The sequence below is a fragment of the Thamnophis sirtalis genome, unplaced genomic scaffold (assembly GCF_051295495.1).
Source record: "Thamnophis sirtalis isolate CommonGarterSnake01/CBP01778 unplaced genomic scaffold, rThaSir2_p1.2 scaffold_5, whole genome shotgun sequence".
Taxonomy (NCBI): Eukaryota; Metazoa; Chordata; class Lepidosauria; order Squamata; family Natricidae; genus Thamnophis; species Thamnophis sirtalis.
This window is the reverse complement of record NW_028261385.1, coordinates 33,771,336-33,798,771: the sequence shown is the minus strand read 5'-3', so window position 1 is coordinate 33,798,771 and position 27,436 is coordinate 33,771,336. Positions and strand designations below refer to the sequence as shown.

The 27,436-nt window shown below is 38.6% G+C and overlaps 1 protein-coding gene across 1 annotated transcript in view; it reads left to right on the top strand.

Moving 5' to 3' along the window:
• The window catches only part of CMYA5 (cardiomyopathy associated 5), a 64,248-nt gene that overhangs the window by 25,008 nt on the left and 11,804 nt on the right, over positions 1–27,436 (top strand). The window contains exons 5-11 of the mRNA XM_087715602.1: positions 1,279–1,512; positions 3,671–3,693; positions 7,855–7,973; positions 13,524–13,673; positions 15,696–15,842; positions 17,496–17,643; positions 24,353–24,486. Of these exons, the coding sequence (XP_087571728.1) occupies positions 1,279–1,512; positions 3,671–3,693; positions 7,855–7,973; positions 13,524–13,673; positions 15,696–15,842; positions 17,496–17,643; positions 24,353–24,486 (955 nt within the window). The remainder of the gene's footprint in view (positions 1–1,278; positions 1,513–3,670; positions 3,694–7,854; positions 7,974–13,523; positions 13,674–15,695; positions 15,843–17,495; positions 17,644–24,352; positions 24,487–27,436) is intronic.

The window sequence follows — 27,436 nt, the reverse complement described above, 5'->3', positions numbered from 1 at the left end:
TGGAAATGAATAAATATCTTATGAAGAGAGGGGGAATTGGATTACTGTATTTTTAACCTTGAGAAAAAAATTGACAAGAAATTAGGATTATCTTTCCTGGATTCGTATAACATACTAAGTCATAATATAGTATGTTTGCTTTGGGTTTTTAGTCTGTTGTGTGAACCGAGGCATTGTGATTTCCATATCTATTTATTAGGTTTAATACTATTGTAATCATATGTTTGGCAGTGATTTGTTATTTAGCCATATGTGTGAAGCTGTTCTTCTTTGAATATATATATTTCTCTTAAGAATTTTGATTATATTGATAAAAACTAATACCAACTAAACTTAAAAAAGGAAAGAGAATTTTAAAAATGACTTCCATCCTATATCATAATAAGTGTAAACAGGTTTTGTGACACCATGTCTCTTCTAAATTTATAAACAATTATCTCTTCATCCCAAGATGTCATAACACATTTTGTTTTAATTTGATCAATTAAACCAATTATATATTTCTTCCTTTTCCTTTTTGTCTTTAGATCATTTAAATATTATCATAGGATTTAATTTCTTTTCTTTGTCCCATTGTACAGAGTTCTTTAAGGCTTTAATAAGCTCTTTTTGTAAATCCAATAGGAAAAAAAATTGTCTTGGTCAATCATTTGTATTTCCCTTTTGAATTTTAAAACATCAGCCAATTTATTTTGTAGCTCCAGTGAAACATCTTTTTCCAAATAATTGTAAATTTACTTTGATAGCAACTCTATCTTGTCAGAAAAACTTGATGTAGAACAACAAGATTTTTGTTCTACATCAGTATTTTTTCCCAATAAATCTTTTAGACATAGTATGAAGCCCTTCTTCAAATGCCTAAAAAGTTTCATGTGGAAGAAAACCATAACTTCTATTATGTGGAAGTACAAGATACAAGTGAGTCCACAGGGCACAGCCTGTTTTTTAGTATAACATAGATAAAAACAAAACATAGCTTTGATTACACCATTATGGATGGCATTTTACATTTTTGACCACATCTAGTACGTCTCCCCTCATAAGATGCAATATAATGGTCTTCTTAACTGTAAGAACCCATTGAAAATCGAACCAAATGCCCAAGTTACATTGTGAAGTCTTGCTTTGGTTGAATGTGCTCAATAGTATTATTTTGAAGATTTTTACCTGGAAAAGTAGCTTAGAAGTCTCTCCTCCTAAAAGAGAAACATTTACAAAGAAATTTCATTTAATGTTTCATGCAAGAATATTATGTTTTCTTCTGACTTCTATTCCTAGGACAACTGTAAGGAAAAGGAGAAGTTATTAGAAGAGCAAAATGAAAATGTGGTAAAGATGGTATTTGGTCACCATGAGAGAAAGTCACAGAATTTTGAAGAAGCAAAGAACACAAAAATGGAATATCTTTATGAACAGATGGTTATTTTTCAAGACTATATCGATACAGCAAAGGAGACACTAGAAATGATAATAAAGGAAACTGAGGAAATTGATGATTTTGATTTCCTAAAGGTAAGTCGTGCAAAGCTATATTATGTTCCCAAAGTTTGGGATCATGGAAAAAAATCAATTATTGATAGTCTTTGCTACATAGCTCTTCATGGAAGCAGACTGGCTATTATTTATCAGCAGGCTCATAATTGGGAAAGACCTTTGAGGCTATAATCCTATACATTAACTGAGGAATTAGAGCCATTGGTTGATCAAGTAATTGGTGCTTAATTTTGAAGTAATATTCATAGGATTTTTGCCATGAGATAGCTTGTGTGGGAGCAACAACACTTAAAATTCCCTGCCAGATACATCAAATTAAAAAAAACTTGTTATACAGTCTCCATCCTTATATTATTCTCCTGAGTTTCTTCTATGTTGTACTTGCATACTTCCTAACATCACTGGTGGGATTGTCCTAGGCTTAATCTCCAAATTCATTAAGGACAGACACTTTGAAGTGTTAAGGGAGACTGGAAGTCCCTATTTTTATTTTACTGTAACTTGATATACAGTACATCAAGTTACAGGAGGTTGAACAACTGGCTCTTTAGTGCAGCCGGAACAATCTGGAGTTGAACACATTTAAAACTGTAGAGATGAGCGTGGATTTTAGGAGGAGATCTCCTATTCGACCACCTCTTACTATATTAAACAACACAGTATCAAGAGTAAAGTCCTTAAAGTTTGTAGATTCTATAATCTCTCAGGATTTGTAAAGGGCATCTCCAAACCATCATAAAAAAGGCATGACAAAGTATGTTCTCCTGCATCGACTCAGAAGTTTCAGACCACCCTAGGAGCTTTGATATAGTTTTATAGAGGAATTATTGAGTCTGTCATTTGCATTTCTATAACTGTCTGGTTTGGTATAGCAACCAAACAGGACGGATACAGACTTCAACGGATAGTTAGGACTGCAGAAAAACAAAATAATTGCAACCACCCTGCCTTCCATTGAGGACCTTTATATTGCACAGGTCAGAAAGAGGACTGAAAAAATATCTACAGACTCCTCGTATCCTGGACGTAAACTGTTTCATTTCCTTACCTCAGGCCATCACTACAGGACATTGCATGCCAACCAGAGACAGTTTTTTTCCCCCTTGTGCCATTACTCTACTGAACACTTAATTCCCACAGCACTATCTTATGTCTAAGTATATTTACCCATATAGTATGGCTGTATTGCTGTTATGCTTCTCATCTTTTCGACTCCTTCTCTTATTGGTATCATTATTATGTTTACTATTACTTTGTTGTTTTGTATGTACACTGAGAGCTTCTGTCCCGGGGACAAATTCTCTGTGTGCTAATCACACTTGGCCAAATAAAGCTGTTCCATTCTATTCTGTTCTGTTCTGTTCTATTCTATTCTATTCATCAGGCTTCAAAAATTCAGACAACCACCGACGACCTCAAATTATTCTTCTATCCATTGTTGCCATTCAAGTAGCAAGCTTGTTTTGCAGACAAAGAAAGATCTGTTTCCTCCAATTTGGCATTCAGCTACAACTAATGCAGAAAACCAAATTTAAAAAACACTAAACTAAATTAAAACTAAAGTGCAGTTTGGGACAGCAGTTAAGGCAACAGTCTAAGGAAACTGAGTTTTAAAGCCACCAGGTGACTTTAGGTCAATCACTCTCTTTCAGCCCAACTCACTTCACAGGATTGTGAAGTGAATGTTTGCTGCTTTTGAGTTATTTATAAAAATAATAAAGTGGGATAAAAAAAAGAATCTAAAAAGAAAACACCTCCAGTTTTCCCAGCCACCAACATGTAGTCCAACATAATTGGAAGTCATCAGTTTGGAAACATCTAGATCTATGTTCTTGTAATGTATATAATTAAAAGTAAAATAAAATGAAAGGGTGAAGGATGTGTGGGTGGAATCTTCTTAATATAGAATACTCTAACTTAAGCTTGCCAAGGCTTAACCGCTGCTAGTAGTGATTATTTAATTCAGGTCCCTATATGAATTACTAGGATACTGTTTCTCCTTCAGTTTTGCAAATTTGGAGGTTAGGGTTTGGTACAGATATACAAAATTTCTATTAAAAAAATGGAAATCCTGCTCTGATACATGTGGAGCATGTCAGTAAACAAAATCTTGCATGTTTTATATTCAGTATGTTGAATAACAGGAATCAATTAATCCCTTTCTTCCCTCTTTTAGTCATCTGAAGAAATAAATAAAAGGTATTTGAAATGTAGCTTTGATGCATTGTGGAGAGAATTAGGATGAGCATGTTTTAATACTTTAATCCTGTCAAGGTCTGTTGGAGGCATGTTGCCAGTATAAATATCTCATTTTAGAAAAGTCTCGATGGAACAAAAAAAAATATGGTGTGCTTGGCAGTGATAGTCAAGAGTTGAAAATATTCAGCATGAATTTTATAACTCAGCTTTTAAATACTAATATGATACAATTCCATTGTATAATACAACTAGTATGATACAAACTAGTATGATACAATTCCATTCCATTTTCAATAGCATCTGCAGAGCATTTCAAAGTGGGCATTTATTGAGATTATATAAAATCTATTTTAAAATTCCAGTTGCATTCTGCAAAATGTCAATATTCATTAGTATTCGGGTTTTGTTGATTTAATTACTATATTAGATGAAATGTTAATGAAAATGATTCTGAATGCTAGTTTGGTAAAATAATTAAATTTTGACCAGTGAAAACTCCAACTCCAATTAAGTATGAATTTGTCCTTTTATTTCTGATTCCTGTATCAGAATAATTAGGTATTAGTTATATATTGCTTAAGGATATTTTCACAAGGACTCTCCCATCAATTAATTTTAATCAAAATACTATTTTATATGACTTTCCAAAAGATCTGGGAACCCATATGTTTTCCAGAAAACTGAAAGGTGATCTAAAAATGCCAAAATTGTTCCTGCTGTAGATGCAAATTCTTTGGATCTATTGCTGCTTTTCAGCCAAGAAATCTTGCAGATTTTTGAAATTTAAAAAAAAGTTAAAAGAAAAAACCTCAACAACTCAGATAGGATAGTGGGAGTGGGAGGAAATAGAAAATATCCCTCACCGATAGAGGTTTAAAAGAATTGTTTCATGGATCTTGTTGGAAATAAATCTGGATGTTCTGCTCACAGAAGATTTCATAGTTCAACAAACTCTATTAGTATTCATCTTCCTCCTATAAAAGGTTTCTGGAAAAAGAGGTATCATACTGAATATTGCATGTAACCATCAGGCAATGTGTTGTTCAAAAGGAGTTTTAAAATAGTGAAATTTGCATTTGAAAAGAGAGCATCAAAAAGATTTAAATGGCAAAGAACACTTAACACTGAGCATGTAAGGTCTTGGCCAACTTACATTAAGAATGACATAAATCAGGGGAATACAGTCTCCTTATGTTAGAAGTTATTATGTTATGAAATTGCTTGCATTTTTAAAAAAAATATATGGATAAATACGTTTCTATTAACATAGATACTAAAGGGGGTAGATTTTGCAGTAATCTGCCCATATTTAATAGACAGCAAGTGTCCTTTTGCGCTTCAAATATATTATACATTCCTCAGCATTGTTTTCCCATTTTGTTCTAAGCCAGGGGTGTCAAACTCAACTTCATTGAGGCCCACATCAGGGTTATATGTGACCTCAGGGGGGCTGGGGAGGGGTGTGCGAGCAGGGTGGGTGTGGCCAGCTTAACATCACTTGTGTTGGGGATGCCTGTGGTGGCCCGAGCACTCTGCCAGCGAAAAGAGGTCCTGAGTTTCATTTTTGGCTGCGACGGCTTCCTGCAATTCTCTGCCAGGGAAAATGGAGCTCAGGAGGGCTGCACGTGGCCCTCCCAAGCTCCATTGTTGCTGGCAGATCCACCGTGGGCCAATATTTTGCTGCTTCTAGGGCAGCCCTGCATGTCTAAGCACCCTATGGGCTGGATCTGGTTCCCGGACCTTTGAGTTTGACACTGTATGGTCTGGAGGGGGTTGTTGTTTCTTTATTTTTTTATATAATGTAGCAACATAAGAATTGTGATGTGTACATTTTTCTTTGCACCTTAATATTAATTGTGATCCATACTGCTACAGCGGCCTGATCACCAGTGATCACCGCAGCAGCGGTGGCAATAGGTGGTGGCAGCAATGATCTCCGCCACCTAGAACAGCTGATTGGCATCGCACCAGCCCCCTCCCCCTGCCACAATATTTGTTCTATAAGATGCACAGACATTTCCACCCACATTTTTTTTGTGGGGGGGGGAGTGCGTCTTATAATCCCAAAAATATGCTACATTCTAAAACATTTACAATAATGCCATCTGACCTTGCAATTAATAGGATAACAACCATCTCGACCTTACTGTATCCAGAATAAAGGCATGATGGCAGATATATCTTTGGGCCTGTGTGTATGTGTATGTTTGTGTAAAAACTTCACTGCAACTTTCCTCTTCAGCCTTTATTTGTCTACATGAAATGCAAATTCTTTAGTGTTTACAGTTGACCTATTTCAAGAGTAATTCTTTGCTTTTAAATGATGACACACCATTATTTTGCATAAACAGGTTCTCTGATACTTGTCTTAAAGTTAAAAAACGTTAAACTTTTTTCTGCCTGTACATAAGAGTTAATAGCTTCCAATTCTGTTTGCCTTTGTTTCCACCTCCTTTTTTGATATGAGCTCCATGCTGTTAGCTCCTTTATATGGCAACTATGGCATCAGTTAAATTTCCTCCTTGCTCAACCTATTTTCTGTCATATATACAAATATTTAAAATTTAAAATTTTATTCTTTCAGTCTCTGTATTTTTCATTATGACCTTAACATCTTTGTGCTTCAGAACTGGACAGTTAGGTCTGGTCACTAGTCCTTCCCTTTCAAAGAAGGTTTTGGAGTATATATGGTAGCTGTTCTACATTTCTACCATTCACCTGTGCTTTTACTGCTTGTAGCTGGGCTGGGCTGGGCTGGGCTGGGTGTGAGGGGTGAGTGGCCATAAAGGCTGTGGAAGGAGGCGAAGGTTGTAGGTAAAAAGTATAGCAATGAGGAGGTAAACGTTACATGTTCTTTTTTGATACCTGAAAATGTCGAAGGCATTTTCCCAGATGTTCTTGGACTTCAACTCCCAGAATTCCCCATATAATTTAACTATATATGCATAACAAGTTAACTGTGGTTTACTTAAACTTAATCACTGAAATAGTCAAGTTGGATTGATTAAAATCAACTACCTACAATTTAGACTAGTGCATTATAGGAACACAGGAACATTGATGGGAACGAAAGAGAGAAATGATTCCTTAAAATATTCTAAATTTAATCTGACTCAATTCTTTTCAAAAGCGTACTCAGAATTGTTTTAGCTATTGGTTGAAATATACTGTGTAAAGCCAAATCATCATTTCTTAGACAAACCGGACACTTCTAAGAAATTATGGTTAGTGGTCTCTTTTGTGCAATGGCTCAGTGGCTAAAAATGCTGAGCTTATCAGCTAGAAAGCTGGCAGCCTGTGTTCAAGAACCAAGCATCACATGATGGGATGAGCTCCCATTAATTGCCCCAGATCCTACCAAACTAGCAGCTCAAAGCATGCACATTCGAGTAGATAAATAGGTACCACTTCGGTGGGCAGTAACAGTGTTCCATGAGCTTTAGCATATAATCATACTGGTCACATGACCACTGAAGTGCCAACTCTAGCCTCCTCAACTAAGACATAGATATGAGCACCATCCCCTAGAGTCAAGCTCTGCCTTTACCTAGACCAAGATATCAAACGTTATTGTGAATAACAATGAATATTTGAGCAAGTAAGTAAGAATTTGGTATATGCATTATCCTAAGTCATAATATGGTTTGTTTGTTTGTTTTGCTTGGTATGTTATGTGAACTAAGCTGTTATTTATTGGTTAAAAATATGGTTTAAAAATCCTATCAAACTCTTCATGCTGGCTTGGAAATTCTGGAAATTGAAATCCATACATTGTAAAATTGCTAAGATTGAGAAACACTGTTTTAAAGGGGAAAATATATATCTTAAAAAAAAAACTGAACCAGGATTAGTACAGACCTAATTTGCTTTTGCATGTGACATGTATTAAATCTCAAGGCTTCTTTAGATCTCATCTTTTCTTTGTTGCTGGGCTGGAGATTTCTTTCCTACTGAGCCACGTGCTATTCTTAAGAGTGCCAACATCATGCAATAAATGGAGTGCTATTTACTAGTGAGTGGCTATAAATGGCTAATTAAGCAGTGTTTGGACTGATGACTCATCATTTGTACAGGCCTGATCTAGGAAATTGTAGGCCCCGTTAGCCGGATATTCTTAGAATGCTTCTAAAGAGGTGTATGTATATATTTTCATTTGTATAGGTTACTTTCCACTGTGGAAAATATTGTGACTTTGGAAAAGATGCCTGCTGCTTTCTCACAGTTTGAACCATGTGCGGGTGGCTTTACAAATAACGACAGGACTTTACAACTCATGCCTGGTAAGAAGCCCTTCAAACCATTCCACGAGAGTGTTGAGAATATATCAATGCCTCAAAAAGGAACGTGTTGGGAAAGGAAATCTGGAGTTGCAAGCTTGTGCATGTAATTAGTAATCAGCTGAGGTTGAAGCAAAGGCTGATTGTGCCTAAGTATTTAGATTATGGTGGGGAAGAAAGCTGGAGAAAGAACAGCATGCTCTTTATTCATATTAACAAGGGAAGCTGGATCAATCATTATATAATGGACTCCATGTGAATAAAGACACATTAGATGAAAAGACCAAATTCACTTTTATTTTTTTTAAGTGCTCCCAAATTGATATGCAAAAGAACATGAGGAGGAAGGCCTTTTCAAGGTGGGAGAAGGCTGCTGCCAGGAAGGAACAAGCTAATCCTTCCCCTTCTGATGCCACTGCCCCTCTTTCAATCGAATCATTTCTACTCCATTTGATATTTCATTTAACAAAATTTATTTTTTACTACCAGATGCTTCAAAAAGAAAAAAAAATCCAAATTGACATGCAAGAGATGTTTTCAAAAAATTGAAATCATAATTGTAAATAAGTCTTCAGTCCAAAAATAGGCAATCAGTGGCCCTTCAGATGTTATTAAACTAAAACTCCCATTGTCTCTTATCATTGACCAGCCACAGAAGGGCAAAAATATCGAGAGGGCAACTATTGCTGAACTAACATATCCCACCTCTTTTAGCATACATCATGAGAGACCGCGGGTGGGTGGGTGGGCCAAATGAGCCACCATACCGGTACGCTGTCAGCTGCTCCCTGCTACTACTGGTATGGCCGTACTGGCCTGTATGGCCGGAACCCACCACTGCTCCACTCCCTTGGTAGTATATCTAGTGAAAGTGCTTAGTGTAATTTAGTGATGTAACTTCAAAAAAAAAGTGTGCAAAGAGACCCAGTTTAGGTGATGGTACATTAAATTGCTGGTAAGATTCCCAGATGCACAATGTTCCTCATCTCTGGGCTCATAACCCAGTAAGATTCACTGCTGAGGAGGAATTAAATAAATAGGAAGTTATCCTGTCTCTAGCATTTCTGCTATTACATTATTCTTGTTCCTTTCTGATTCTTTTTTTAATCGTTAGATAACTTTATAAAGTTTCAAAGAAAGATAAAAAACAAAATAACAATGATAAAAAGGAGTAAAAAAGGAAGGGGGGATCAAAAGGTGGAAAAGTTAGAAAGTGAACAACAACAGAAAAGAAATTTGATTCTTGACTTTCTTCAATACAGATACAAATGATATACAGTAAGAAACTTTCATTCTCAATTAAAACAACATACAAACTTAACAACCCCTTAAAACTGTACAGCATGATAATTGCTTATTCAAAATTTAAACATAAACCTTATACAATATACAATATATTATGTGATATATATCACATAAGATATATATATCACACAATATATTTATAAACTTAACATATGTAACTATCAGATTCTAAAACTAAAACATTTTCATCTTTCTCAAACAAGAAAGTCAAAAGTGGTCTCCATTTAGTAACAAAGTAAGATAAACTTTTATCTTTCATCAAAGTAATCAGTTTTGCCATCTCTGCCAGTTCCATTAATTTCACAATCCACTTTTTCTTTGTGAGAATTTGCGCATCGTTCCACCTCTGTGCACATCAACGTGTCACCAGCATTGTCATATATAAAATGATTTCTTTCAATCTGTTTATCCATGATGCTTAAAAGAAAATCTGGCTTCAATCCATTAGCTCATTTTTGTCTTGGTTAATGTGATACCTCCATATAGGAGGCTAGACGCAATTGTCCCCTCTTTTAAAAACAAAAAGAAATGTAGTCAGGAGTGTAAGAGCTATAGGATAATGCAGGTAAGAAAAAAATCAAGCAATTTTCACTTAAATATTAAAAGGAACATTGTAGAACCAAAGTTCCATCAATAGAGCTGCCTGCTTATAGATTTTCACTCTTGTGTTCTTGCTTGAATCTAAACGTCATCAGTGCTCCACAGACTTGAGGGGAAGAAAAAAATGAATTGCAATCCCAACAGAGGCTGCTGTGATTCAGTTTGGTTGTGCTAGTGAGAAGAGAGTTATTGATTATTGATCAGAAACATGTGCATCCACGGAGAAAGATTACTCATTAGAGCCTCTAGCCAGCCTTGCCCAGCACACTTTTTTGGATCAATGTTGTTGTGTAACTCGGTCAACAGTAAAGAGGGTAACATTCGTTTTAATCTCCCCATCCCACCCACCCCAATTTGTTCTGAATTACATGACCCTTCATGGTATGTGAACATTCATCCATTGAAAAGTTTTTACATTTCCCAAGCTGACCCAATCACTCCACCAAAAACCAAAAATCCCACCCCCCCTCAAAGTTAGCGATAGAGAACAGTTAAAAAATCAAGACTCTCCACCGTGGAGGCCTTATACATATTTCTATACATCATGTGGCGGAGGCCTTATACATATTCCTTTTGCTTTGCCGATATGTAGATTTTTTTAAAAAATTCTTCAGTTCAAATGACAATGGAATTGGCAACTAAATGCAACAGATCTGTGACTTGTAATTTAAGGTTTTTAAAAGTATAGCTGCAGAAGGGCTGACCAAGAAGGGAATCTCACTGGGTGTAATAACACTAAGAAGAAAATACTGGCTTTTAATTTTATTTGCTTATCAAATATATTCACTGCCCATCTCATTGTATATGTGACTCTGAGCGGTCTCTGAAAAAGACCATAAAAATCCTTACAAACAATGTACAAGTACTGAGAGCATCTTCAAGGCATCAACCCTCCACAGGACCGCCCACTACTTTTGAGTCCTCCACAATAGTCTTAAACATTCTTTTGGAAGGCCAGAATAGTGAGGTCCAGCCTCACCTCTGAGTAAGATGTTCTACAGCAGGGGTGGCAAACTCGTGATGACACGTTGGTGTCATGTGACGTCCTGCAACTCCCCCCCCCTTTGCTAAACCAGGGGTGGGCGTGACACCCTGTTCTACAGGGAGGGAGTAACAGTACTTTTATTTTTAATTTAGTTAGTTAGTTTCTCAAACATGTACAAGATAACAGATACTGTATAAATATAAACATGGATATGAACAAAGGAAATGAGTACAAATAAATGGGGCACTAGGACAGGAATGGTGCGCTTATGCACGCCCCCTTTACGGATCTCTTAGGAATGGGGTAAGGTCCATGGTAGACAGTATAAGGTTGCAGCTGTGGGGCTTTGAGGTTGTATATCTTGTAATATCTCCTGTCCCCCCAAATTATTTGCCTAATAAACCTGAAAGGGTTTTCATTGGAGAAATGGCCAGTCCTTTTTTTCAGTACTGGACCTTGATTGGTTTACAGTACTTCCTACCTGTAACTGCTATTGAACAGGAAAACAGTAGACAATCTAATCAGGAATGCTTTCAATGTGGCACCTAATCATGTTCCCATTCTCTTGCCTTTGAAGTAGCTGCTGCATTTCCAGGAAACAAATAAGCTAGTTTGTATTCAGTAATGGGAAGGAAGCATATTATGAATGTCAGGGAGCTCTTTGCTTTAATCACAAGGAATCTGCTAGTGTCAGCAGGTTTTTTGCTGCCAAAAAACCTCATGATTGTGTCAGAAAGTAACTTAAAAAGTGGCTGAGTAGGGAAAATCTTCTTCCATCCAGTACAAATCTACCAAGAGAGGGGGGAAAATGTGGCGTGAAGAAGTTTAATGTTGAGGTGTGACAATTTTAAACTACTCCTTCAACATTTCCATTTCTTACACATTTAGTTTCCTTCAGAATGCTAGCAAGTTATACTGATGTTGTCATTTCTCCATAAATAGCTAGCTCTCTATTTGTTTCCAAGACAAATTACGCATCAATATTTGAATACAGTAGCATTTTTCTATCCAAGTATTCCTAGTATAGTCACTAAGCTAAATTCCCATGTCTTTAGGGAGTGCCTTGGCAGGCAGCTTTATCAACTTTAAACCTTATTGTGTATTTGTAGCATACATATTTTCTGAAGGCCAAACTACAAATCACCACACACATCCTTTTGTTCTTTTCCCTGAAGGCATTTTCTACTATGTGACTGTACTGTACAGCTTGAGCTCTAGTGATGATGTATAAAATTGGGTCGTTTAATTTTATTTATTCCGGCCCAGCCTCACTAGTAGGCAGAGGGTGATTAGATCTCAGGTTACAGAAGCTAGTAAAGGCAAGCTTTTACTCTCTTCTAACCCCCAGCTAGGCCAGATCTCCTAAACTAGGGTGTTGTTTCAGATATAGTGACACATTGGTACTCAACTGCTCTGAAACTTATTGAATTTGGGGCTGAACACATTTTGACATGAAAATTTAATTAATGATGAATACCAGGGTACTACTGTACCATAAAGAGCAATAGTCCAATGGAGAAATACATTTCAACCATTTATCCATCTGATTTCAAAATGTGGGATGAAAAAAATGATGCTTTCTGTGTCTCAATCAGTGAAAAGTCTTAGGCCAATCCCATGTTCCTATAAAAAAGTAAAAAGGAATAATAATGAATGTACCAAAATCTTGTTGGTACATACTCTGCTCAATATTAGAAAAGTGAAAAAAGTTGGAAAGTGAGAGATTTGTTCGGTTTGTGAATTTACGTAATTTGCATTACTCAACATTCTATTTGAGTTGGGAAGCAGAATTTTAGATTCAAGTTCCCCTTGATTACAGAGCAGAGGTGGTATTCAGCCAGTTCCGACCAGTTCTGGTGACCTGGTAGCGGAAATTTTGAGTAGTTCGGAGAACCGGCAAATACCACCTCTGGCTGGCCCCAGAGTAGGGTGAGAATGGAGATTTTGCAATATCCTCCCCCCCCCCACTATTTTGCTGCCTCCTGAGTCCCAGCTGATTTGCTGGGTCTTCTTCTGTTGTCCTGCACAGGACAAAGGAGCTGGAAAGCAGGCTAGTGGGGTGGGGAGGGAATGGGGATTTTACAGTATCCTTCCCCTGGAATGGGGTGGGAAGCAGGGGTGGGTTCCGGCAGGCGACCACTGCTGGTTGAGTCAAGTGCGTAGCGCGTGTGCTTGATGCGTGCTGTATTCGTGTGCAATAAAAATTGTTCTGTGCATACACAGAAGCAAAAAATAAGATGGTGGCGCCAACAGCACTGTCCAGGGAACCGGTTCAGGGGCAAGACAGGCCTGGGTTGCTGCTGGTTCCAGCAACCCAGGCTGCCAAACCACTACCAGTTTGGCCGAACCGGTCCGAACCAATAGGAACCCACCACTGGTGGGAAGGGAATGAGATTTTGCAGTATCCTTCCCCTGCCATGCCCACTAAGCCACACCCACCAAGCCACTCCATGCCCACAGAACCAGTAGTAAAAAACTTTTGAATCCCACCACTGTTACAGAGTTAAGAATGTACCAAATGTATGTGAAATGCAGTGCAGAATTTTTTTAAAAAACATAAAAACATGAAGATAGGTCAGAATAAATGTAAGATTATAAAAACAGAATAAAATTATACTTGGCCGAACCATACATCCTTATAACTGATTACATTTTCCCCCTAGTCCCACATACTCCAAAATTACAGCCTCAGGATCCAAACTCAGCTACAAGCACTTCGATTGCTGTCTATTGGACTCTGAATGAAGACGATTTCGCAGATTTCTTCCAGGTTTATTGTATGGAGGAATCCCCAGGAAGCAAAGAGCAAAGTGGTGTGTGAGTGTTTCTGAATGGGGATTGGGGGTGGGGGAAGGAGAATTTACAGAAGCAAAATAATAACAATAATGACAATGTCATCAAGTGTAGTTAAACCACCTTGAATGTTCTTTGACATTGTGTGAAGAATTTGTGTTTTTTGCCTCAGGGAATCTGAGCTTGTTAGTAATTTCACGCTAGGAAGAGTTAAGACTGTTGTTAAGCAGGATTTCTACTGCTACTAGGTTTAAGGAGGAGTTGTTTTTTCACGTAGCCTGCTGTTGATAAGTTCAGTTATTCTATGTTATTATCACTGAGCACAGGTAATCCTTGACTTACAACTATTTATTTGGCGACCATTTGAAGTTACAAGAGCACCAGGGGTGGGTTGCTGCTGGCATTATTGCTGGTTTGGTGTGCAAAAAATTATCTGTGCGTGCGAGCGAAGCATTAGTGCATTTGCACCTAAAAATGTCTGTGCATGCACAAAATATTAAAAAAGGGGAAAAATACATTTCTGTAATGAAAATTGTTCTGCGCATGCGCAGAACCAAAAATCGAGATGGCACCACTATAGGAGAACCAGTTCGGGGGCGTGGCAGCCCTGGGTCGCTGCCGGTTCCAGTGACCCAGGCCGCCAAGTTACTACCTATTCAGCCAAACCGGTCCAAACTGGTAGGAACCCACCTCTGAAGACCACTGAAAAAATGACTTATGACCATTTTTCACACTTACTGCAGTTGCTGTTGTGGCTCAACAGCAGCCGGCTGAGCTGTTGGTAGAATCTGACAGCAATGAACACTATGGGATTGTCCTGGAGGTTGAGGAACACTCTGGGGGGTGTTTGGAGTCAGAGCAGGGACTAGAGAGGCCTGTTGGCCACCAGGTGGTGCCTGAGTCAGGGAGCAGTGAGGAAGAACAGAGGGAGGCTGTCCCTGACATATGTATGCGTAGGACTGCGAGGAGGAGGGAGCAACTTTGGAAAAAGGGTCACAGAAGGAAATAGGAATAGGTGGCTACTGATTGGCGCCACTCGGAGAGCTTATAGGTGGGTGACGGGAGGAGAATTTTGCAGGAAACAACAATTTACTGGTCCAGCGGTAGAGAAAGATTGGGAGAATTTCGTGAGTTCAAGCCTTGTTTCATAGAGATAGCTTTCTGGGCTACCAGCCAAGGGGTTGCTTATCTCCCTCCTTAGTTGTGGCAAGCCAAGTCTGCGTCCGTATATATTGTAGAGGCAGAACAGTTGCAGCATCCCCATGGACATGCGATCAAAATTCAGGTGCTTGATTAGTGGTTCATATTTATGACGGTTGCAGTCTCCCAGGGTCATGTGATCCTCTTTTGTAAACTTCTGACAAGCAAAGTTAATGGGCAAGTCAGATAAATTTAACAGCCATGCTACAATGTATCAATTTCAGTGATTCACTTAATAACTGTAGTAAGAATAAATTGGAACAAAGTTCATTTAAAACATGTTTCACTTAACAAGAAAAAAAATTGGCCTCAGTTGTGGTCATAAGTTGGGGACTACCTGTATTTGTTTGTAGAAATTGCACTTTTTTGCTATTATGTTTACAGACTACAAAGAAAATACAATAAAAATAAATTTAGCAAAAATATGATGGTTCAGAAAGAGATCATGTCAGAGATATGGGATTGTTTGGTTCCTAACTAGTTTTTATGGTTGGTGGGATCCTGACCTTGGAAAGCCCCCCCCTCCCCCCCGCAAAAGGGGAGCTTAGTTCCCACATTGAACTCCATCCAATGGAGAATTTAAATCAATCCAAACATAAATGAGTCTAAATTCTTTTCTTTGTGTTATTTCCAAAAGAAGAGTATTTAAAAAAAACCATCAAGTGGATGGAGAGACACTTTGTTATATGACCCATGTTCATTTCTTCCCTTTCCAACTGCTATGTAGAACTTTTCTGCCAATCTACTCTTGTTTGGTCAAATGTTTCACTTACTGTTGAAGTGAACATTTGCACATTTCCATGGCTTCTTGCATGTGTACATGTTACTTTTATTTCCTGTAGGCTTTGTTGAAGAATATCGTGTCATTGTGAAAGAGAGCAACTGCATTTTGGAGGATCTGGAACCTGGTCACTGCTATAGCGTATGGGTCATGGCCGTAAATTATGCAGGATGTAGTTTTCCCAGTGACAAATCCATATTTAGAACTGGTAAGCTGTTCTGTCTTTTAAACATTTTTTTCTCTATCAATATTTACAGCTGTGCCCTAAGGAAATACAAAGGATATAAGGAAGTACAAAGGACATATCATAAAATGGCTAAAATATGAGATTTTGAGAAGGTTGTTTCTGTATTTACACCTGGATGGGTGTCAAATAGATAACTCTGTCTTAGTCTTAAGTTTTACTCAGATGGTATTGTCTCATCTGTTAGAGTTTATAATATAAAAGTCTCCTCTGATTATTTCCTTATAAAAGTATATAGAATTGGGAATATACCCAGCCTTAAATGTGGTAATTAGGATTAGAGGATGTGTTAAAATATTACAGGTTACAGGCTTATGCATTTTAATTGGTAATTGGTATTATTTTCATTATCTATTGTGTAAAATAATTCCAATATTTATATTAAGAAGAACAAATAAAAATAAAGAGAAGAATAAAGAGAAGAATAAAAATATATAAAATTACCTTCCGCTGAGGCAGTGGGCTGCTGAAAAAGATTGAAAGCTGGTAACGTCACTTTAATATACCTACTACTATTTTATCATCAGGTGGCTCAGTGGCTAAGGATGAGCTTGTCAGTCAGAAAGGTCGGCAGTTCAGCGGTTCGAATCCCTAGTGCCGCGTAACGGAGTAAGCCCCCGTTACTTGTCATAGGTTCTGCCAAGCTAGCTGTTTGAAAGCATGTAAAAATGTAAGCAGAAAAATAGGAACCACCTTTGGTGGGAAGATAACAGAATTCCGTGTGCCTTTGGCATTTAGTCATGCCGGCCACATGACCATGGAGATGTCTTCAGACAATGCTGGCTCTTCAGCTTTGAAACTGAGATGAGCACTGCCCCCTAGAATTGGGAACGACTAGCACATATATGCGAGGGGAACCTTTACCTTTAACTTATTTGACCATCATTCCTTAGAACAGTTGTTAATGTAACAAATTTAACAAGGAGAGGAGAGAAATATCATACAGGTAGTCATCACTTAACAATGGTAATTGGATCAGAATTCCATCACTAAGCAATGCAGTTGTAAAGGGTGATATCATGTGACTGCATCACTTAGCAACAGCTGTATTTCTGCCATTAAGTGACTCTTGTGCCATCTTTAAGCACAACATTACGTGGTTGGCATTGACTTTGCTTGTCAGAAGTCAGCAGTGAAGATCACAAATGATAATCAGTAACTATGGGATACTGCAAGCATTGTAAGTACTGGAATGGGTCCCAGGCACCATTCATTTAGCACCATGTTAAATTCTAAAGGCCAGTGAACAAGTGATAATTAAGAGATGACTACCTGTAATGAAAATAAAAAGCGAACAATCAAGTACAGATTTTTAATAGGTTAAGAGAAAAATACCTGGATTTTTTACTTCTGGTGTGTACAAACCAGTGGTGAAATTCAATTTTTTTTACTACTGATTCTGTGGGTGTTACTTAGTGGGTGTGGCAGGGGAAGGATACTGCAAAATCCCCATTCCCTCCCCACTCTGGGGCCAGCCAGAGGTGGTATTTGCCAGTTCCCTGAACTACTCAAAATTTCCTCTACTGGTTCTCCAGAACCTGCTGAATTTCATCCCTGGTACAAACCCACAATTGTAACCCTTCTTGTGGCTCAGCAAATATCCCCCTATATTCACAGCTCCTCCAACTCCTGAAATAAAATCAGAAGACTGCACCATATGCTGGGACACCGCTACTATCCGATGGAGCACCAGCAACCTGAAAGCAACAGATTCCTTCACACTTGAGTACTGCAGACAGTATTCCCCTGAGGGTGAAGGCCTCAGGTCAGTTTCTTGTGCTTTGAAGAATAGATAAAATGCAGTGGGGGCTAGAGAGCTTTCCCCAGGTTGTGCTGATGTCAAAGCAAGAGCTTTTTCTTTTCTGGATTTCCCTACAGAAAATAAAAAAATCAATTTTTGCAGAGTTGTGACCCTTCTGCCAAGTGTTAATCTTAGGGTTTATACTCTGTAAATCACAAATACCTTTATTTTGTGCTAGCTGTTAGGTAAGCTCCCCGTTGGAAGAGCGAGTACGTTCAGCGAAGCGTTATGAGAGTGTTGTTGGAGAAAACACAAACCAGCATACAGAGACACTGCAGTTTAAATAGGCTTTTTTCTGTCATGGAAATAGAGGTATCAGAGCCCATCAAACAGTCCAAGTCATACACGGATAATTCAGTCAGTCATCAATGTCTTGCAGTTAAGGGATAATCCAAATAACATAGTCCAGTAATCATATAATCAGTTCAGTACTCAAAGTTTGCTAGCAGTTGCAAAACTTACAATAGCTCATGGCACTAAGATCAGATCAGCCCAGCATCTAACGAACAGAGAGTTAACAATCATTCTGGCTCCCTCTTATGGCCGATTGAGGAAAACAGCAACCAATCACATTTTACAACATGATTTAAAGCAGTGTTTTTCAACCTTTTTTGTGCAAAGGCACACTTTTTTCATGAAAAAAATCACGAGGCACACCACCATTAGAAAATGTTAAAATTTTTTAACTCTGTGCCTATATTGACTATAGGCAGGTGTTTTTCCCACGGCACACCTTACACTATGTCACGGCACACTAGTGTGCCGCGGCACAGTGGTTGAAAAACACTGATTTAAAGAAACATGTATAGCATTGTTACATGATTTATATATTGCCAACCCAACCGAATTATATTCCTAACATAGCCATGAACAAAAATAATTAGAAGCTAAGCCCTTCATTCCTCCTCCTTATTTGGATCACTTCCAAGCTATTTGGAGAAGAATGGAAAGGACAGGGGCCCAGTTTGATGGGATTAGGACTCCTTTGTTGTTTTTGCGTGTATTTAAAAATATCCAGTCTTTCCCTTGCAAACCAAGATCCTTCAAAGTTTGCAGTCTCCAATGGTATCTTGTTTTCTAAGACTGTCCTTCTGGACTGGATATTGAGGAAGTTAATGACCACAAATATCACCATTTTTTCTTAAACTCTACTTCAGAAAGATTCTGGTTGTGATTGGAGAAATGTACAGTATGTAGAAAATAGGAAAGAAGAAGGGGATTATTTGTAGGTGCCCAAAAAAAACCACAGTTATTTTCTTTCTGTCTTTTTTCTTCTTGTTCCTGCTGCATTCTTTCAAAAATTATTGTAGCCAATCACTTCATAAAAGCTCAAGGAAGCATCCTGAAAATCTGCCAGAATTTGTCACGCTTTGATAGTACAATGGAGCTATTCTCTGCCAGCAGCACTGAAAGTGTGTAGCTCTATTTTATAGAATTTTCTACGCAGATAATCTGTAACACTTCAAATGTTTTTAAAGATTGATTTTCTCATTTCTCCTCCAGGATAGAAATATCAGGATTTAACCGTTTGTGATAGTTTAAAATACATTAAATTCTTGCGATCAGAAGAACTAAGTGAACCATTTATTCTTTTTGCCAGAAGCAATTCCTTATGTTATATTATCTAATCTAGCCTTCCCCAGCTTGGTGTCTTGGAAAAAGGGTTGGTGTCTTGGAAAAAGGGGTTGGAAAAATAGCTCACAGATTGGTCAGTCAAGGAAAGTTGATCTGATCTCACAGTTATTATAAGGTTCTTGGCCTGTGACTCTGCAGATTTTGGAACACAATTCTCATCATTCCTGATCACTGACCAATCTGTACCCAATTTTGCCCTCCCTCTTACTGTAGGAAGTTAAAACCCCACCCCTCTCCTAGAAAAATGAAATATCCTGGGAAATATTGAAAAGGCAGAATATTATATTTCCCTGGATAAGAAATGGAGAAACATGTTTTTAGGCAGGAAACAGACTCACACTTAATAGCCCCCACCTTTGTCAATGGGCCATTAAAAAGCCTGAGCTTGTCTACTCTGCATAATAAAGGTAGGATTAGCCTTCTACAGAAACTCAACACAAGGCACCTGGGAAAATTATATCAGCCCACAAGGCAACCAAATGTGGACTCAAAGCACAGCCTGAAGAGTTGCCCCTTCATGGCCCCATGAGAGTCCGACAACCAATCAAAATACAAGGTCAAGATCAAAGACCAGAGAGGGCATAAAACCAGGAATTTTCAGCATCTCGCTCTCTTTTCTTCTTCACCCAACATCTGGAAGCATGTGATCCCCCTTTTCTGTTCAAGAGCTCAAGCCATGTGATCCTGTCCACCATTATATCATCTTTCCAAGCAGCCGCCATGTTTCCAGTGTCTTTTTCCCCACTTGGAACTGAACCCAGAGGGACATTTCTTCCATCATTACCACCAAAGTACAATGTCTACTCCAGAACTGATCTATTTATATTCAGAACCTGCCCTCCCTAAATTAAAATAAACAACTAGCAATTTATTACTTTCTCATTACATTCCAAAAACTGCTGCCTAATGCAGTGGCTTTATGCTATCTGCTGGACTGATCACCCCTGTTTTAAGAATGGAATTGCGTTGAAAACTTAACCTTCTCTCTGCTGCTTCTGGTTGTATCAACCATTAAGAATTAAGTCCATCTCCTTGTGCATAATCTTAGATTATATTACTTTCCTTGGCCAATATAATCATATCATGCTGTATCTTGCCATTGGCTACGGCTAGCAATCTGATTTTTGAGTCAAATTCAGTGCTGGATTTAATCACTTAAGCCCTATACAATTTCACACTAATTATCTGAAGATGAACTTCCTTTGCTATTCTTCTCCTGTGCCCCAACAATAAGATGCTGTTGGTTGCTGCAAAAAATGGTCTTTTCATTACCTATCAGCAACAGAAACCTTTTAATTCTCCTGATCAATTTAAATAAAGTCCCACTATTTGTATGTTCACACGCCTTCAAAGCATGCCTTTGAAAATCACCTTGACTTTTGTTTTATCTATTGTCTCTTTTCTCATGGCTGCCATATGTATGCCAGTGCCATCCCATTTGCACTTTGGATTTTAAACTGAACACTTTTTTGGTCCTTTACCCGCTAGATTTAGCAGGTACTATATATATAAAGCTAGACCAGTATTTTAGAATGATGTCAAACAAGCACCACATCTTATGTGCTTCTGTGAAGAATGGGTGTGATGCAGGGATGGGTTCCTGCTAGTTCTAACCTCTTCTATAGAAGAGGTTCCACAAATCTACAGTGCTGATTAGAATCGGTTCCAGCTCCCTCCTCCTTCCTGTCCGCACCATGCTTGCCCCACCCGCCGCTCACTGATTGGCTGGCTCACCAATTGCCCCGCCCACCTCTTAAGAGTCCTATCTAAACCTTAACGTCTTAAAGCTGTCAAGTTTGAACACTCCTGGGATTTTTTTTCTGAAGGGTTGGGGTGCAAGGGTCTTGTAACTTGACAACTTTAAGACTTGCACACTTCAATGCCAGAGTTCCTGAGCCAACATGACTGGAGGAGGAATTCTGGGAGTTGAAGTCCACAGGTCTTAAAGCTGTCAAGTTTGAACACCGCTGGGGTTTTTTCCCTAAAGGGTTAGGGGTGCAAGGGTCTTGTAACTTGACAGCTTTAAGACTTGCATGCTTCAAATGCCAGAGTTTCTGAGCCAACATTTTGGTTGCTAAGCAAGAGCGTTGTTAAGTGAGTTTCACCACATTTTACAAGTTGGCCCTGCCAGTCACATGACTGCCAAGCCACTCCTACCCGGTCACATGTCCGGCAAACCACTCCCACAAAGCAGGTCACACTTACAGAAGAGGTTCTAAATTTTTTTGAAACCCACCACTGGTGTGATGTTACTTAGCCCCCACCAGAGTATGTACCTCAGTGTGCTCCCTCAAATCATTTTGATCCTTGAATCCATATTAGAATCCACATTAACAGTCTGTGGTTTGCTATATTGAAATGTGCCATTCTGTTATGCCTATGTGGGAGAGAAAGAGCTGCATTAAATTGCTTGCTTCCATTCACTGGAAGCCTCGGGTTTGTTTTCTGTGCTGGCTCCATATGTTGGCACTTCCTCAGCGATCTGGAAGAGCAGATTTGTTATGTGACAATATTGTGGATGTGGAATGGTGTGTAGGAGGCTACTGATAGTGAAGTGCCAAGCCCTGTGCATGTTACTGCTCTAATCTTAACTAAGGCTGTGGTTCAAGTGGTTTCACTCAGAAGAGAATTCAGAAATCGGACTCCTGATTTGTTAAAAATATTTACCAATAAACTCTAAAAATTTCCTTTGCCTTCAATAAAAATCCATTCAGAAGAGAATTCACTGCCAACTTGGAAAGTACCAAGTTGGCAGTGAATAATGTAAGGTTTGGATAGACTTCTACGAAGGTTTAGAGTTGGAAGAAATGTCCTTCTGGGTTCGGCTCCAAGTGGGGAAAAAGACACTGGAGACATGGAGGCTGCTTGAAAAGATAGTTTTAATGGTGGACAAGACCACATGGCGTGAGTCCTGAACAGAAAAGGTGATCACATGCTTTAATGTTGGGGGAAGAAGAGAGAAGGAAGGGCTAAGTTGCTGAGACCCTGGTTTTATGCCCTCTCTGTCCTTTGATCTTGAGCTTGTATTCTGATTGGTTGTCAGACTCTCATTGGGCCATCCAGGCTGCATTTTGAATCCAGGTTTGGTTGAGTTCTCAGATGCCATGTGGCGAGTTGGGTAAAGGGCCAATATTATCATGCCTTAATCCCATCACTCTGGAGCTGAAGGGGAGAACTCTTTATTATGTAAAGTGGACTAGCTCAGGCTTTAATGGCTCATTGACAAAAGGGGATGGGCAGGAAGCTGTTGGCAGCTATTCTGTCTTTTAGAACATGTTTCTTCCTTTTCACATCCAGAGAAATATTCTGCCTTTTCAATATTTCATTTTTCTGGGAGAGGTCTGGGTGATAACTTCCTACAGAGTAATGTACAGATATAGCACCTCTACTGTGATCCTACTTCTTACTCAACATCAGCAGGTTCTGGAGAACCAGTAGCAGAAATTTTGAGTAGTGTGGAGAACCGGCAAAAACCACCTCTGACTGGCCCCAGACTAGGGTGGGAATGGAAATTTTGCGGTATCCTTCCCCTGCCACGCCCACCAAGCCACACCCACAGAACAGGTAGTAAAAAAAAAATTGAATTTCCCCACTGACCCAACATTATATTCTGAACCTTTTGTTCATTCACATGGTAAACCATGCTGGCACGGCTCTTTCAACATAAAAAGACTAAAATCTCACTGGATTGTTAAATCCCATCCCTAATTCAAGTTATAAGATTTCTCAAGAGCTGCTGCTGCAAGATTTCAGCCATTTTTCTTTCAAGTTGAAGGTCTACAAATCCAGGGGTGTTGCAAATAGACAGATAGCTCCCCCAGGTGGTTATGTTCTCCTTCCTGAACATTCCTTCTATTCCACCAAGCCAAGTAAAAAAAATAAAAAATCACATATTTACTTTACAGTATTGATTTTGTGAGAAGAGTGGTCAAGCCAATTATAAAGAGCTTTAGCTCAGATCAAATCCTAAAAAGAATCTGTGAGCCTTTGAAATTCACTCTGGCTAAAAATCATTCTTTTTGAAGTTAGTGTATAATTCAACATTTAAAAAAAAATAGAGGGCGGAGATAATGAACAATATAATTAGAGAAAATGTATTCTAGTTGCATAGCGACCAATCCTTCATAAGGCATGTAGAAGTAAGGGGTTTTTTGGACAACTTACAAACAATGTGTATTGCTGGAAAACAAAAAAATATGAAGGAAATAATAGATGAATCCCTCTGGATTTTTCAGTTTTTATTGCTTTTGGTGAAATCCTGGCAAGAAAAAAACTAGAGCTTTCAAAATGGAGGTCAGACAGTGGTTTTTAACATTGTTGAAGGGGGGGGGGAGAAGAATTGCATTAGCCATGCTGTGAGATCTCATTTATTTCTCTCACTGCTGGTTCACCCAATAGGATGCAACAATACGGAAATTATACAATCTGTTAATCTAAAGTAAGTGTCTATGCATGCTTTGGAAAACAATCCCTAGCGTATATTTTTTTAATTATTAGGTTTGAGAACAAAAATAAAAAAGAGCAAGTATTAGTTTCAGGACTTGCCTGATATTACTAAAACATTGTTATAAACTGAAAAGTAGAACCTCCAAAACAAGATGTAGTCTACCTGTTTTTTTAAAAAAAACTAAAAATGGATTTCTTGTAAATATATGGGAGGGGGAAGAAATATGGACTAAGTTGCATGAGAAGATTCTTCTTTGTTTCTTTATTGATAAAGAACTATTGGTGAAGATCATAGCCACATAGCCTTCCATCCTTCCGAGGTTGGTAAAACGAGGACCCGATTGTTAGGGGAAATAGGCTGACTCTGTAAACTGCTTAGAGAGAGTTGTAAAGCACTTGAAGTGGTATATACTGTAAGTCTAGGTGCTATTGCTATACAAAAAGATACTTCTACCTCTTTCCTTATCTTTTCCATAGGAAAAAGGATCCAGCTTCTGTCATTTGTTGCTCTTTTTGAAGATCAGGCAGAATTTTGAAGGGGGAAAAATAAAACTTTTTAATATCTCAACTATTCATACTTCTGCTTTTTCAGATCTCTAGCTGGAATTCGACAGCCTGAAATAAAGGTTCACCTACAATCAAACCTAAACTATTTCTTCTATCTAAGAGCAGTTAATACCTTTGGAATAAGTGAACAGAGTGAAGCTGCTCTGATTTCAACAAAAGGTAGGTAAACTAAGGAAAACTTCACAACAAATAGAGAAAATGTACAAACATTAATATCTTGCATATATCATACTTTTTTTTGTTTCCCCCAGAAAAGCTGTATATTCAGATGAACGCCCAATAGCCATATGGTTTAACTTAGTGTAGTTAAAGTGTAGTTCAGGTATTTTTGGGAAGACATTTGATGGATTGATGAAGCCATTTGCTTAAAATCAGACTTGCTAAACTTTGGAATTATCAAAATATTAGCCAAAACTGTTTATTCTCCCTCCCTCGCTTGAGACACAAACATGGCTTATGTTAGCCAGTATTTCACCAGAGCCTTGGTGGCGCAGTGGTTAGAATACAGTATTGCAGGCTAACCCTGCCCATAACCTCGAGTTCGATGCTGACTGTCTCAAGGTTAACTCATCCTTCTCATCCTTCTGGGGTCAGTAAAATGAGGACCCAGATTGTTGGGGACAATATGCTGACTCTCTAAACTGTTTAGAGAGGGCTATAAAGCACTATGAAGCAGTATTTGTCTAAGTGCTATCTTCTACTTGATGGAATATTTGATGCAAAGTCTGATAGGAGGTTTGCATTTAGTAAAGATGTGTAGAAATACAAAGAAGTGATAAAAGGCTGGTCCATATGCTACATTTGATAGCAAATTGATAAAATGTATAAAAGTATACTATCTTCCCTATATTTAGAATACAAAAAAGAATTTGGGCAAAAAATATATATCTGGAGAACAATTGAAGGCTAGAGTATACAAGGCAGCATTGGTTTTAATGTTTAACCTTGACTCTTTGGCTTAATTGTATTGTGCACAATAGCTATATGAGCAGAAGGAAGTTTATGATGGGTCATTTCATTGTATTGGGAGCATAAATAGTGTTTGAAGGTTGTGACTCTGCAAAAGATTGAAATAATTGTCTTTCTGGATGCTGTTTTTCCAGACACTTATCAAAAGAAAATCAAACATATATTCTATATGAGTTGGGAGTGAAGTGAATACTATATTGGTTTCTTTCCAAATACTTTGTTTTGGATGCAAATAGGTTAATGGTCACTGATTCAATTGGCTGTGCTTTCAGAGATTGTAAGAGTGTTTCATGGTAAAATGAGAAAAATATATATTGACAGATCTGGGTTCATCAGCTTTTACCTAACATTCTTAAATCAATCTTGGTTTTATTTCCTTTGTTACCCACAACTATGGCCTCCTCTGGTTTTCCTCTATTTCTGTAGCATTAGGATTCTTTATACACAAGTCATTTGTCATTAAAAAAGATCTTGTTTCTAGAAATAGGCAAGGGTGGGCTTCAAAAATTTTAGCAAGGGATTATCTGCTTGGGTACTGGCTGGTCGTGGCCATGGTGGGCGTGGCCTACTCGGCCTTCTGCACCACAGGGGTGAGGGGGTGTGGCATTTTTGCCTGCCCAGGCTGCAAAGGCTTTCCTCAAGCCTCCAGGAGGGCGAAAATGGCCTCCCCAGGCTCTGGAGGCCCTGTGGAGGCCAGAAATGGGCCCATTTCCAGCCTTCCCGAACTTCCAGTAGAGCCATTTTTTGCTCTCCCCAAGCTTCTGCGCGCATCCTGCACTTATCTGCATCCAAAACAGGCTACATGGGGACTCCTAGGAGAGGAATGGCGTGGTGGGATGGGCGGGGCCAGCCAGGAGTGGGATTTGGGAGTTCTCCGAACTGCACAGAATCTTAGATAGAGGTTCTGCTGAACCAGAGGTGGGTTTCTACCGGTTTGGACAGTTTTATCTGAGTAGGTAGTAACTCAACTGGCCATGCCCCCGAACCGGTTCTATCGGTGGCCCCTATGGTGGCGCCATTTTGTTTTTTACTACTACGCATACGAAGCATGTCCCTGAGCGAACCAGTAATAACAGAAGCCGGAGCCCACCTCTGTCCCGAACCCCTGTGAACCCCCCAGCAGCCCACTCCTGGAAATAGGTGTGCTCCTCATAAATGTCTGTGGCAGATGTTTTGTGAGATTCTCCAAAGAGGTATCTGAGTTAAAATGCAGTTCCTTCCTTAGTAGAAACTCCAGTTGTCAATCTTTCTCTGGACCAAAGTCAATGTGTAATGAATAAGTGCATTTGAGGGGAATAACTATTTCTGATTTATATGAAAAAAACAAATTGATAATGAGATTATTTGTATTTTGAAAGGAAGCATATAAGAGGGAAAAGGTAAGGTCTCCTTTTAGCTGAACTGAACTCCTGATAACTTCATGGGCGTGGAGAAGGACCTGGTTATTATCCCTCCTTTGAGATGCTTTTTCAACTTCCCAGGCTTAATATTTACCTTTTTAAAAAGTGTACTTTGTGTACGTTTACATGTAAAAAGCCTGATTGGGAAATTTATATACTGTAAAAATAATATTACATTGAGATAGCAATGTACAAGTTTACATTTTAAAAAAATCTGGAAAATTGTGCACATAAGCTTTGCAAATTAGGCTAAGATGCAGATGGAAAAGGATGCACTTGTGATTCTTGTGAATCATTTTTTTGGTTGCCTTTCTCATGTAGGATAGGAAAATAGATCAAATTTATCATGATCCTTTTCCTTTGCTCTTTAGTGCAGAAGGGGTGAGCTCTGCCATTGAGCATAATGTTTTAATGGTTTGATGGTTAGTAGAATGAATCTAAGTTTCTAAGTTCAGATCAATTCTTAGTCTGGGAAAATGTGATTTTTCCACTGAATTGAATAAAAAAATCAGAAATAGTCGCGGTGGCGCAGTGGTTAGAATGCAGTATTGCAGGATACTTCTGCTGACTGTTGGCTGCCTTCAATTTGCAGTTTGAATCTCACCAGGTTCAAGGTTGACTTAGCCTTCCATCCTTCCGAGGTCCATAAAATGAGGACCCAGATTCTTGGGGGCAATATGTTGACCCTATAAACTGCTTAGAGAGGGCTTGTAAAACACTGTAAAGCAATATATGTCTAA